The 14,914-nt window shown below is 44.4% G+C and overlaps 1 protein-coding gene across 5 annotated transcripts in view; it reads left to right on the top strand.

Annotated features, from left to right (window-relative positions):
* The window catches only part of UBE2W (ubiquitin conjugating enzyme E2 W), a 132,192-nt gene that overhangs the window by 69,624 nt on the left and 47,654 nt on the right, over positions 1-14,914 (top strand). For all 5 annotated transcript variants that reach the window (XM_030215613.1, XM_030215598.1, XM_030215607.1 and 2 more), the window contains exon 4: positions 1,442-1,597. In XM_030215613.1, the coding sequence (XP_030071473.1) occupies positions 1,442-1,597 (156 nt within the window). The remainder of the gene's footprint in view (positions 1-1,441; positions 1,598-14,914) is intronic.

The raw sequence follows: 14,914 nt of genomic DNA, 5'->3' as shown, positions 1-14,914 counted from the left end.
TCCTATTTGCATGATGCTTAGTACTTGACACTATTGATTTGCCATCTTTTGTCTGATCTTTAGTTGTATTTAAGGGCACCTAGCCTACCACGGTCTGTTGTGCAACCTCACTATCTAGAAACCCTATCTTCCCTGTTTGTGAGGTATCCTTGCAAGATACCTTATCCTGAACCATGTGCTTTTGAGCGACTGTCGGCCTTCCCACCATTCTAGTTTAAAAGCTGCTCTATCTCCTTTTTAAATGCCGATGCCAGCAGCCTGGTCCCACCCTGGTTAAGGTGGAGCCCATCCTTTCGGAATAGGCTCCCCCTTCCCCAGAATGTTGCCCAGTTCCTAACAAATCTAAAACCCTCCTCCCTGCACCATCGTCTCATCCACGCATTGAGACTCCGGAGCTCTGCCTGTCTCTTTGGCCCTGCGCTTGGAACGGGTAGCATTTCAGAAAATGCTACCCTAGAGGATCTGGATTTGAGCTTTCTACCTAAGAGCCTAAATTTGGCTTCCAGAACCTCTCTCCCACATTTTCCTATGTCATTGGTACCCACATGTACCAAGACAGCGGATTCCTCCCCAGCACTATCTAAAATCCTATCTAGATGATGCGTGAGGTCCGCCACCTTCGTACCAGGCAGGCAAGTCACCAGGCGATCTTCATGTCCACAAGCCACCTAGCTATCTATATGCCTAATGATCGAATCACCAACTACAACGGCTGTCCAAATCTTTCCCTCCCGGGCAGCACTTGGAGACATATCCTCGGTGCGAGAGGATAGTATATCCCCTGGTGGGCAGGTCCTGGCTACAAGAGTACTTCCTACTTCACTAGGGTGATGCTCTCCTTCTAGGAGACCTCCCTCCTCCAAGGTAGCACAGGGGCTACCAGACTGGAGGTGGGACTTCTCTACAACATCCCTGTAGGTCTCCTCTATGTACCTCTCTGTCTTTCTCAGCTCCACGAAGTCTGCTACTCTAGTCTCAAGAGAAATGACACGTTCTCTAAGAGCTAGGAGCTCTTTGCATTGGGCACACACATATGACATCTCACCAACTGGGAGATTAGTGTACTAAGTTTTTAACACAGGTAAAATTTATTAGAACAATTATGTGAAGCCAAAGAAATGAATGAAAACAGGTAAAAAAACCAAAAAGCCAAGTTTCTACACAGATTTTTGCCTGTGCACATCTTTAAAAATCTATTGAAAAAAATTCCAGGTCCGTAAGCCATTATTAAGATGGACTTGGGAAAGTCCACTGCTTATTCCTGGGATAAGCAGCATAAAATCTGTTTACTCTTTTGGGATCTTGCCAGTTACATGTGATCCGGATTGTCCACTGTTGGAAACAAGATATCGGGCTTGATGGACCCAGTATGGCAATGCTTATGTTCTTAATGATATAGGTGTAAGTAGTAAATGTGTACTAAAAATGCTTTCTTTTCTAGGTCATGTTCACAGGTGAAAATATCCCTATCCATCCTCACGTTTATAGCAATGGACATATCTGTTTATCCATTCTAACAGAAGACTGGTCTCCAGCTCTCTCAGTGCAATCAGTATGTCTTAGCATTATAAGCATGCTTTCCAGCTGCAAAGAGAAGGTAGGATTAGATGTTTAGAGTGAAGTAAACAAGAGGTTATAAAAACTGATATCTTCACCACATTTTTTTTACATCTTTTTATCTGCAAATCTAATTACTTTAAATTTTACAAACAAATCAGTTTACAACAATGAACTGCACCTTTGTCTGATAAGAAGGATGCTTCAAACACACAAACAAATGAAATGAGCTCAGAAGATGGAAATTTAAGCATATTCTTGAGTCCCCTAATTTTTTGTTTTTGTTCCCCCCCCCCTCCCCCCGAGTCAGCACACTGAAGCAATTTGCTTTCTTGTTAGTTTTGTTACTACCAGAACTACTCCTGGGTAAATGTTCTTTGAGTTCTTCACCTTTTTTTAGTATTTTGGAGTCCCCCTTTTCTGTACTAGTGAGTTTTAGGACAACATACACTTTCAAAGTGAAAGAAGAATTGTAAGAATAAGAATCCAAAAGCCTTAATTGCATAAATCTTTATATACTGTTATAACAAAGCCAAATTGTTTACAAAAATTGCCTTAAGTTAAAGTTACATTAGAACTTACCTATATCCAGTCAGTTGAGCTGATTTGAAATTCCTGGATGAAAAACTAAGTTGTTTGTTTATGTAAAATGAATTTTAAGCAAAGGTAAGACATGCCAAACACACAGCTGCTGAGTGAACTCTGATGAAGGTACAGATTGGGAAAAGGCAATAAGAACATTTTAGTTTGTTTGAATATTCCTTTGTACACTGTCAAGTCCATCATTGAAAGTGGAAACAGTTTGGTACCACCAAAACACTGCCTTGATCAGAACATTGTCTACAATTACTAACTGGGGGTTAAGGAAACTGCTGTGGAAGGTTATTGTGAGGCTTAAGGTTATTTTAAAAGAATAGGAAATTAAAGGGAGTCCAATCAATATAAGCTGTTCCTCACAAGTAACTCACTATTAAATGGATTATCGATCAAATATCGTATTATATAAATATTAAAATGATGAAAAAATGTGCTTAGTGAAAACACTTACATCCAACACAACGTGAGACTAAATGCAAAGATCCATCATTGCACATCAAAGTTCTTTCAAGTGATGCATAATACCAGCTCACTTTCAATAATGACAATCTAAAATGAATCCTAAACAGTACTTATCTTGGCCAACTAAATTACCAGAGCCCCATAGTTGCAATAGGTTCAAAGCTGACAAAAAACATTTCAACTTCTCACGTAACATCAATGTGAAATCTATTGTATTATTACCATAACCCCATGCATAAATCCTTCGTCAACTCAGAGGACTGCATATCAATCAAACTCATTGATAAACACGAGCATAAATACAGACTCACGAAATGCCTAGACACCTGCCTGGGGCTACCCCGCGACCACTTAGATGGTCTATGCCCAGCACAGCTCAGGTCCACCTGCACCTGCTGCTTTTGCTGTATACTAGCACCCTTCTTCCACCGACTGGGTCTCAACCACCTCTGGGCGACTCTCCCGCTCTCAAATTATCCCCAATGATTTCTAGGTTACTGGGGGCCACACTCCCAGTGGTTCCACAGTTCCCAGAAAGCACTCACAGACCCAACACACAAACTACTAGGATTCTTAGTCAGTCAGACAAGCAGAGGCAATAAACTAAAAAAAAAAGTTTGTCACGAAAAATTAAACAATGAACAAAAAACGGTGTAATCAGCAAAACAATAATAGGTAACTGAAATAGGATTACTTATAAAACTATCCTAAACATTTGTTTACTATCTAAATAGTACCTGGGAAGTACAGGGAATGTAACTGTTCACAAATTATAGAATATAACTGCTTACATGGTCTCAGTAAAGAGGTCTTTTTCTCTCTTCCAAGCTGAGACTGGAAAAAAAAAATTAAAAATTGAATTAGTTTCTTTTTATGCTTCTTGGATAAGATGTATAACTCAATTATAAATAAAAAAAAAAAAAAGAGACTGGAAAAAAAAGCCTAGATGAATTTTGAGCTCCTGGGCTAATCAGAGCCCAGAACAACAAGTTTCAAAAATAGCTGGTCACATCAGGGTTGCCAGGTGGAAAATTTTTTTCCAGCCCAAAGGAGCCCAAAATCCAGCCCAAAACCCGCCCAAACTCAAACCTCGCCCCTGACACCCCCGCCCCCGCGTCATCACTCCCGCCCCCGCTGTCATCAACCCCGCCCCCGCCGTCATCAACCCCGCCCCCGCCGTCATCGGCCCCGCCTCCCCCGTCATCGGCCCCCGCCTCCCCCGTCACTAACCCCGCCTCCCACATCACTAACCCAGCCTCCCACGTCACTAACCCCGCCTCCCACGTCACTAACCCCGCCCAGAAACGTCATTAACCCCGCCCACCGCGGCCGAAAAAGCCTGCGAAAAAACCGCCCCGAAGCCAAAAAGGAGCCCAAAAAACCGCAACCCGCCGCGGGCAAAAATTTCCCGCGGCGGGTCGCGGAAAACCGCCCAATTGGGCGGTAAAACCGCCCACCTGGCAACACTGGGTCACATCACTGCAGGTAACCTCTTATCTGTGTTAACTAAAGAGGGAACAGTCAGTTCTTTGTAACAGCTTTAAACATAAACATGCACCACCTGCTGGCCAAACTAGAGAAATGCACTTGAAGAAATTATCAATACAGTTTACAGGCTTAAAAACCCAGTGTTTTGTCACACAGACATAGCAGATATATAACTACTAAATATAATATTTATTTTTTGCATTTGTATCCCACATTTTCCCACATATTTGTAGGCTCAATGTAAAGGCATTCGCCAAGTCCGGTAGAGAAACAAATACAAGGTGATATTGTGGTCTATTCAAGGTACATTCGCCTAGTCCGGTAGAGAAACATATACAAGGTGATATTGTAGTTGATTAAAGGTACATGTGTTTCAGGGATGATGGGGAACGAGGAGAGGAAAGGTTAAATAGTGTCCATTACGAGCTTTGGTTATGCTGCGTTGCAGTGTGTAGTAGGTATAGTGTAATCGTCTCAATTCGTACGACTGTTCAGCAGCGTGTACCCCGCTTCTGGAACATCTATAAGTCTAAATGATCCAAAAATATTAAGTAATTTATATGTGACGCAAAGGAACATCATGACGACATATCCCAGGTTTGCACCAGCCTGGGATATGGTGTGCCTCGGATATAATATGGTTGGTGTCCATCACTGTTTAAATCAAAATAGTCCAAGATCAGTCCATTATGTCAACTATTCCACTTTATTTAAACCAAATGGATGTACAGTGTTCCGCAAATATATAAATTGCTGTTCATTCTGTAATAATGTTCTTGATATGTCACCTCCCCTTTCCATGTTGATGCTATGAAAAACCACAAAGCGCAGCTCCTCAATCATGTGCTTATATGTATGCCAACGGTAAGTTAAAGGCACTTCTTGTTTGTTTGTTCTAATATTGCTGATATATTGCAGCTGTGCATTAACTAATTTTTTGATGACTTTGACCTATATAGTATAATTCAGATGGGCACCTAATGCAATATACCACTCAAGTACTATTACAATCAGTATATGATCTTAGATAAAATTGTCTAGAACTATGTGGAAGCTGCACTTTTGAAGTTACAAGCGCATACCTACATTATGTGCACTGGCCACACCAAAAATGACCCTGTTGTGAATTATCATCAGTTTTCAGAGTACTGTATAACATTTCTACCAAGTTGTGATTCCTTTGAAAAGCAAACCTGGGAAAGTCATTCAAAGAAGAATGTACACTTAATATGTGCCAATATTTACATATCAGTTGTCAAATTGAATAGCCACGGGGTGGGAATGGAAGCACGCAAACCACCACATCATCCTGTTTCCATTGTGGCTTTAACAGCCATTCAGGTTGAGTATTATACACTTTCTTATAAGCCTGTATAATAATCTGTATAGGATAGTCACGGTCCAGAAACCTCTGTACCATGAAACCAGCATGGTGCTTAAACTGAGAAATTGAAGTAGACAACCAGTCAGAATGTTGTTCCTTAAAGCTTTGGGATGGTAACTAGTATATTGCAATAACACATCTCTGAATTTTTCTGATAAATGGTTGTAGAACATTTGCTTTGAAGACAATAACTGAACAGTAATATCAAAATTAATTTGTTCATAACAGTATGTGGAGTAAACTGAATATTTGGATACACTCCATTCACTTATTCAAAGAACACATGTAATATATACTCGGGACCATCTCAATAAGGACTACGTTGTCAATGAATCTTTTCCACGCCAAAATATAAGGGGCGTAGATGGATGTATGAATAAAACATTCCTTAAATATGGTCCTGTAAAGACACGCTGTAGAAGGGGCTAGAATGGCTTCCATTGCCACACCTTTCACCTGTAAAATAAAACTCATGTTCAAATGAAAAATAATTTTTTTTTACAATCAGTTCTGTTATCCTATTCAATCCCCAGAAATATGAGCTTCAGACAAATAATAATCAACCATCTCTAAGGCTCGATCTTGCGGGATATTTGTATATAGTGTGTTAACATCCAAAGTTAACAAAATAACTTAAAGATGCAATTTGCAACATATTCAAAAATTCAATGAAATGAGATGAATCCTGCTCATAAGAAAAAGCCTTAAACATAAAAGGGTTCAAATAAAAATCAACATATTGAGATAGCAGCTCTAATAACAATCCTCACCCTGAGACAGTAGGGTGCCCCAGGGGGTCATTGATTTATATATTTTGAGGATAAAATATAAGGAATATAGATTGTCATTACAGAAAGTGAGCCAGTATTATGCATTGAAAGAACTTTGATGTGCATTTATGGTTCTTAACATTTAGCCTCACTTTGTGTTGGCTATAAATGTTTTCACTGAGCACATCTTTTCATCATTTTAATGTTGATACAATAATCATTTATGATAATAGTTGCAATATTTGAGTGATGATTGATCCATTTAATACTGGGTGTATTTTAAAAGAATTGTAGAAAATTGGGGGAGGGGGAATGTTGACCAGTAAACAATTCTAGATTACCCTCCCATACAGGCCATTTTTGTGGAGTAGCAAGAAAGAAGCCATTACTGCTAAAGAAAAGTAATTTGATTTGCCTTATAGTGTTTGCAAATACATTTTTAGGAGATACCACATGCATGTGAGAGAAGCTTTTATGGTATGAGACCAAAATGGAATTTTCTGGTCTCTGTGCAGGGCAAGATATGTTCCGTAAACAAAGCATATCACCATACTAATATCCATACAGTAAAGCATGGTGGTGTATATATTATTTGTGGGGAGACAGGGAGGCTTGTAAAGATTGAGGGGAAGATGGATAGAGAGTAGAGGTAGATCCTGGATCAGGGTCCCAGCTGGCCTAATTTTCAAGATATATCTATAATGGATATATATGCAAGAGTTTTGCACATTACCTCCATTGTCTAAAGAAACAAAAAACAGAGATTATAATAAACATAAAAGGGTGTGCAAGTAAAATTGCCTTTATTTAAAAAGACACGGTCGCCATGTTTTGGCTGAGCAAACCTGCATCAGGAGTCAATATTAACTTGAACTGGTAAAATGTGAGTGTTAAAGTGCAAATAGATAAAACATCTAGCACAACACTATGTGCTATTGCCTTTAGCACTCTGACAAACTGCTCAGCTAACAATAGCACATGCACAGCGTTTGACGAGACTTTGTGTTACTAATGCCGAGTAGATTGAACTGCAACTTCACTGCTTGTGCCGTTGTTAGCTGAACTGTTTGTCAGAGTTAAAGGCTAGAGCACAGTGTTGTGCTAGGTGTTTTTATCTATTTGCAATTTAACACCCGCACATTATCAGTCCAAGTAAATATTGACTCCTGACGCAGGCTTGTTCAGCTGAAACACAGTGACTGTGTCGAGCCTTTTTAAATAAAGGCAATTTTATTTGTACACCCTTTTTGTGTATTTTTATCTCCACCCATTTTTTTTTGTTGTTTCTTTTGTGGTCTTGTAGAGTTTTGGACTGCCTTTTTTTTTTTTTTGTTGTAGTGTAGATACCTCAACAACCCGACCAGATTGTGAAACATTGTCCTAGAGAAATTCCTGTTGTAGTCTGCCATAGAACTGGGACTGGGCAGCAAGACAGTGCTCTCAGTAAAGAGTAAAAGCAATAATGGTGCATGTAACATAACATAACATAAAAGATCTTATATACCGTATACACTCAAAGGTTCAGAATGGTTTACAATATTAAAAAAAAAGAGTACAAACAGATTAAAAACAAAAAAAGGAAAACAATAAAAAGGAAATCCTATATAATAATTCTCACCTCCAACGTTCTATGTGTCTGGCTGCCTGTGTCCGTGGCTTTCTTCAGAGTTGGTCTGCTAGGCTCCGAAGCCCTGGCTGACGTCACCGTTGCCATTGTGGCCACACCCTGGAGCGGGGCTGACCTGGGAGGGGGCGGGGTGCGTGACGTGGACGCGGATCATGGCGCCGCCGGAGAAGGCGATGGGAAAGAGCAGGGCGGCCGGCAGCAGCCAGGCCTTGGCAATCAGGAGCCCCCCCTTGGCCTCCACCCCTCCCTGCAGAGCTATCCCAGCGCTGCCCAATATCCCGATTACGGAGACTAACACGGAGGGAGGGAGGGAACGACCCTGAAACATGGGGGGTCAACTGAGCATGAGACACTAACGGCTGGACATCAAAAACCTCCAACAGGGATTGTTGGACTGTACACCACAGCCACTTTTACTTCACTTTATCGACTGGGACCCCAGCAAGACGAACTTCTCATGACCGCAACAATCACTCCATAAGATAAGTAGAGAGTTCATTCTAAGTTTAAATCAACAATGTTTCCTCCTCCGTATAAAGGATAAATCAGGAGGGGACGACTCTGGAACACAGAGGGAGGGGACGACCCTGTAACTCGGAGGGAGGGAGTTGACGACCCTGGAACTCAGACGGAAGGAAGGGAGGGGACGACCCTGGAACTCGGACGGAAGGAAGGGAGGGGACGACCCTGGAACTCGGAGGGAGGGAACGACCCTGGCACTCGAAGGGAGGGGATGACCCTGGAACTGGGAGGGAAGGGGGGCCTGGCACACACACTCATTCTCACATACACACACACACACTCTCTCTCTCACAAACACACTCTCGCACCCAGTCTCACTCTCTCTGTCACACACACACTCTCGCACATTCACTCTCTCTCTCTGTCACACAGTCACTCTCACACACACTCTCTCTCAAACATACACACTCCGAGGAAAACCTTGCTCGCGCCCGTTTCATTTGTGTCAGAAACGGGCCTTTTTTACTAGTTAATACATAAAATACTAACTACAAAAAAAGATTACAAGTCAAAAAAAAAAAGAATGGGAAAAAAGCCAAGCTTTCAGTAATGTCCTAAACCTTAAGTAATTAGTTTCAGTCCTGATCTCAAAAGGTAACATATTCCAAAGTGGAACTACAGCATGTCCAAAAAGTCTTTTGAAAGTAACGGCCAACCTGTGTCTAGAGAAAAGTGGCTGTTGAAGTTTGTTGACATGCAGAGATTTAGTGGTAGTTTTAGGATATTGAATTGTGATAAATGCAGAAAGATAGGCTGAACAAAGACCATTCATTATTTTAAATACAAGACATAAGACCTTAAAGTTTGTCCTGGCCTGGACAGGCAGCCAATGAAAAGTCAAAAACAAAGGAGTGATAATGTCATATCTAGTCTTATGAAATAATAAATGAGCAGCTGAAGTTTAGGTGGAGATTTAGAGGATAATCATAAATAGAGGGAATTTCAGCAGTCAGTACTGGAGAAAATCAATGCTTGAGTATTGAGAAATAAGAGCTGACCTCTCCCAAACATCTAAGTTTGTGGAGGAGTGGCCTAGTGGTTAGGGTGGTGAACTTTGGTCCTGGGCAGGGCCGTGCTAACCCGGTAAGCGGGGTAAGCACGGCAGGGGGGGCGCCTCATCTTCAAGGGCGCCGTCAGACGCCAGTGTTCTAAAAATTAAAAAATAAAAACAAACCTCTCTTGCGTTGGCGCGGCGCATATGCGCATACGCTGCTGGCTCTGGCTGCTGCCTTCCCATGCGCAGCGCTCATTGGTCTGTTTAGCTCCGCCCCAGCTCTTCGACGCATGGCGTGACGCTGCTCCTGGAGCCTCGCAGGCAGTCCGACACTCGAAAGGACCTGGGGATGGGGTGTTGCCACGAGCGCCCCCACCGCCGCGTTGGAGTCTTGGAGTGTAGTGCTGAGAGGAGAGCTCTGCTGATCCGCTGTTGCCCGCTCCCGCAGCGCTCCTCCATTAATTTTGTTTTTGAGAGTGAGAGACTGGTGGACATCATCGGTAAGGTTTCGTTTTGCCTTAAACCTTTCATAAAGAAAGTACATGATTTGAGGCTGCAGGTTGTGTGGGGGAACTGGAACCAACTAGGATATCAAGAAAATTGGAAGTAAAGAAATTTCTGGGTGGGGGGAGAGAACAAGCTAGAATCAGGGAGGATGGAAAGGAAAATAAGAGCTGATGGAACAGAAAGGCAGAGGAAGAAAAACAAGGCAAGGAAATTTCTGCGTGTTGGGGGGGGGGGGGGGGGAAGAGAACAAGCTAGAATCAGGGAGGAAGGAAGGGGAGACTAAGGGCACGAGGAAAGGAAGATAAGCTGATGACTAATAAAATGGATTGTGAGTGTGACATAAAGTATAACAGTCATATTTCCAGTTCTAGTACTAGTACTACTTAAGATCCAGCAACTTCTATGTTGTAAAAAAAACAAAGTAATTGACTTTAAAATGATGGCTCAGAGTAAATGTAATGACAAGGATGTCACAAATTGTAAATCCTTGATAGTGCTCTGAAGCACAGTTTCAGTCTCAGTTCAGTGCTTAAAATCTTGTGCCAAACCGGGGGGGGGGGGGGGGGGGGGGGGGGGGGGCGCCAGAGACCCTTGGCACAGCCCTGGTCCTGGGGAACTGAGTTTGATTCCCACTTCAGGCACAGGCAGCTCCTTGTGACCCTGGGCAAGTCACTTATCCCTCCATTGCCTCATGTAAGCCGCATTGAGCCTGCCATGAGTGGGAAAGCGCGAGGTATAAGTGTAACAAAAAAAAAAAGGTTTAAAAAGTTAGCTGTTACTAATTTCTTAACATGATGGTCCCCAATCAAGTCAGAATCAATCCAGACACCTAGACTTTTGACGGCTTTCTGAAATGAAATAGTTTTGCTTTCTAAAATGAGATTAATAAACAGAACTAGTTAAAGATTTACCATTAACCCAAAGCAAAACAGTTTTATCTGTGTTTAGCTTAAGTCGTTCGCCATCCATCTAGAAATCCTAGAAAATCGATACTGTATATGCTCAAATAATTCCAACATTTGAAGTAATAGGAAAAATTATCTGAACTTGGAACAAAGGATATCTACCCAAGAGCATGACAGGCTGGTTGCCTCAGCAATAAGTTCTCCAGCAAAAGACTTCAAAATTGATTGAACAAATTGAGGATCTGGAAAAAAACCCAAAGGAACCAGCACAATAATGTATGCTTCATAGGTTTGCCAGGGACTGTGAAGGACTCTGAGCTACAGCTTTCTTCAAGCGATAGCTTCCAGAGAAACTAGACCTAGAGGTGATGGGAAAGCTGTTGTCATGTGAATGGGCCGACTATATCAGTCCGATCCAAGAGAGGGGGAACTGACATGACTGGTGATCATCGATATACCAAATTGGGTGACAAGGAGCGTTTGCTTTTAAGTTACTGGGAAGGAAGTAGCCTGGAGTATAATGGTAGCAGGCTTCTGTTGTGCACATGGCTGCACAATGGAGAGCAATAGCACCAATGTGCACTGAGCTGTATTGGAGGGGTCTGCAGTTTTGCCTTGTTTCTGGAAAAGCTGCTGGAAACATGTTTTCTCCGAGAACAAGCAGGCTGCTTGTTCTCACATGTGGGTCGACATCCGCATCGGCCCAGGAACCGTCATTTTTGCAAGCAAAATATTTAAAAATCTTCTGGCGAGCGTGCACCGCTGCCGATTTCCCGCCTGTTGCTTGAGCGTTCCCACTCAGTTATTTTTTTTCTCCACGTTGAGGTGCGGTCGAGTTTTTTCCCCACTCCTCTCATGCTGGGGAAAGAGTCTTTTTCATTTTGTGGCTTTTTCCGTTTTTTCTTTTCGTTTAGTACAATTTACCATTTAGAAAAAAAAAATTCCCCATAGTTTTCTTTATTTTTTGCTCTTTAAAGTTTTCTTTCTTTTTCGACGCGACCGGGTTGTTCCCTTCTTTTTGTGCCCTTTTTTCTTTTAACAGACACGATTGCATCTTTTTCGCCGAAGTTTTTCCTTCCATGTCATCGAAGACACCCAACGGCTTCAAACGTTGTACTCGGTGCAACCGGACCATCCAGTGCCTTGGGCCTGACCATAGCCCAGCCGCTTGTAGTCTGTGTCTTCGTATGAAGACACGAACCCAAGCGTCTCGAAGCCCAACGAGAGAAACTTTTTGGGGCTCGGTCCGGTCCTTCGACATTGGTACCGAGGTCGGTGGCATCAACATCGAGGGACGCATCGACGTCGGAAGCGAAGGTAATGACTGTGGAATGACCAACTCGTGCTGGGAGCAGTGAGGCTTCGAGTGGGTCTCCACCAGTCTTGAGGCCTCCTGTTATGCAGGCCCCCCGGGACCGACCTTCATCGGATCCGGCCCCGAAGAGACGTGAGGATTCCACGTCTTCCTCATCAGTACCGAGGAGTCTTGATGACGGGCGTCGAGTGAAGGCGAAGAAGCACCGTCATTGTTCTCCTTCGACACACGATGCCGGGAGCTGCAGGGCGTCGAGGGATTCAGCACCCGAGAAGCGTCGGCGCCGAGAAGATCGCTCTCCCTCTATTCAGGAGATGCTGATGCGTCAGTCTAGCAGCCCGGTACCTGCTCCCGAGCCTCGACAGATTCTGCCACCGGCTCCTTTACCGACCCCGCAGCCTTGTCCGACGGCAGCTCTCAATGAGCGCATCAGGGCCCTGCTTCCAGAACTTCTGGAAGGGTTACTGTGCCAGTCTGCTTCGGTGTCGGGGGTGCTTGCACCTTCTGTACCATCTGCTGCAGCGGTATCTGGCCCTTCGCCTGTGGTGAGGTCCCCGACCTCGGTACCACCTGCGGCATCGGTGTTGGCTGCCACCCAGGTCGACTCCCCTTCGACGTCAGTGGAGGAAGCTTCACCGGATTCCAGGCGGGCGTTGACTTCTCGGCACTGCCATCGAGGACGTCGTTCCTCGGCGTCGAGGCAGGCTCAGTTTCGGACTGCTCTGAGAGATGTATTGTCCGATACTGAGGATGAGCGTTCGTGGGAGGAAGAGGAGGATCCCAGGTACTTTTCTTCTGATGAGTCCTATGGGATTCCTTGTGAACCTTCCCCTCCACCAGAAAGGAGACTTTCTCCACCGGAGAGTCTATCCTTTACCTCCTTTGTCCGGGAAATGGCTGCGGCTATTTCCTTCCCTATGGAGGTTGAGGATGAGCCCAGGGCTGAGATGCTCGAGGTCCTGGATTATCCTCCTCCACCTAGAGAGGCTGCAACGGCTCCTTTGCATAATGTACTGAAGGAAGTCTTTATGCGAAACTGGTCGTTCCCTCTGTCTAATCCCGTGATCCCGAAAAGGACAGAATCCAATATCGGATCCACGGGGAGCCTGGATTGATGAAGTCTCAGCTACCTCACAATTCCATGGTGGTGGACTCCGCTCTCAAGAGAGCAAAGAGTATTAGGGACTATGCCTTGGCGCCCCCGGGCAGAGAATCTAGAACCTTGGACTCTTTTGGGAGGAAGGCGTATCAGGCCACTATGCTCGCTGCCAAAATCCAGACATACCAGCTCTTCACGAGCATCCACTTGCGGAGCTCGGTGAGGCAACTGTCTAGCTTGGTTGATGCACTCCCTCTGGAGCAGGCCGAGCCTTTTCGCCAGGTGGTCAGGCAGCAGAAGGCGTGTCGAAAATTCCTTGCCAGGGGTACGTTCGACACTTTTGATGTAACATCCAGAATCGCTGCCCAAGGTATAGTGATGCGCAGACTCTCATGGCTGCATGTCTCTGACCTGGATCATTTGGTCCAGCAGTGGATGACGGATGTTCCTTGCCGGGGTGATAACCTTTTTGGTGAGAAAGTAGAGGATCTGGTTGACCAGCTCAAGAAGCACAATGATGCTATGGATTCTCTCTCCCGCCGGGTGTCTTCTGCTACTACCTCCTCATCTAGGAGGGTTTTTTGGAGGGAAGAGGAGTGCTCCCTATTCCTATGCTAGGCGTAGGTACACTCCTGCTTCTCAGCAGCCTGTCCAGGCTGAGTTCCAGCGCGTTTGTTCTTGTCAACAGCGTGCGCCTAAGGCCTCTGCTGCTCCCCAGCAAAAGCAAGGGACAAGCTTTTGACTGGCTCCAGTTCAGCATGGCCTCTGCTGCTCCCCAGCAAAAGCAAGGGACGAGCTTTTGACTGGCTCCAGTTCAGCATGGCCTCTGCTGCTCCCCAGCAAAAGCAAGGGACAAGCTTTTGACTGGCTCCAGTTCAGCATAGCCTCAGTAAAAGTGTCCTTGCCGGACGACTTGCCGGTCCGGGGGAGGTTGATATTTTTTCATCATAGGTGGCCTCTCATAACCTCCGACCACTGGGTTCTTCAAATAGTCAGATCAGGATACACCCTCAATCTGGAATCCAAACCTCCAAATTGTCCACCGGGAGCTCATTCTTACAGTTCCCAGCACAATCAGGTGCTTGCAGAGGAACTCTCCGCCCTTCTGAAGGTCCAAGCGGTCGAGCCTGTTCCACCAGGGGAAGAAGGGCTAGGATTCTATTCCAGGTACTTCCTTGTGCAAAAGAAAACAGGGGGGTTGCGTCCCATCCTAGACCTAAGGGCCCTGAACAAATTTCTTGTCCGAGAAAAGTTCAGGATGGTTTCCCTGGGTACCCTTCTTCCCATGATTCAGGAAAACGATTGGCTATGCTCTCTGGACTTAAAGGATGCTTACACACGCATCTCGATACTTCCAGCTCACAAGAAGTATCTTCGATTTCGGCTGGGAACACAGCAATTTCAGTACCGTGTACTACCTTTTGGCCTGGCGTCTGCGCCCAGAGTGTTTACCAAATGCCTAACTGTAGTTGCAGCGTCTCTACGCAGACTGGGAGTGCATTGTGTTTCCTTATCTCAACGATTGGCTAGTGAAGAGCACCTCGAAGGAGGGTGCTCTGGAGTCCATGCGAATGACTGTTCAGGTGCTAGAGCTACTGGAGTTCGTCATAAATTATTCCAAGTCCCAGGTCATCAATGCAATAGGAACATCATTATTTAAAGATTTGTAAATGAGAGAATCTTAAAT

Source organism: Microcaecilia unicolor, chromosome 1 (genome assembly GCF_901765095.1).
Source record: "Microcaecilia unicolor chromosome 1, aMicUni1.1, whole genome shotgun sequence".
NCBI classification, from domain to species: Eukaryota; Metazoa; Chordata; class Amphibia; order Gymnophiona; family Siphonopidae; genus Microcaecilia; species Microcaecilia unicolor.
The sequence above is the reverse complement of the archived record's forward strand: the minus strand, read 5'-3'. Positions and strand labels throughout refer to the sequence as shown.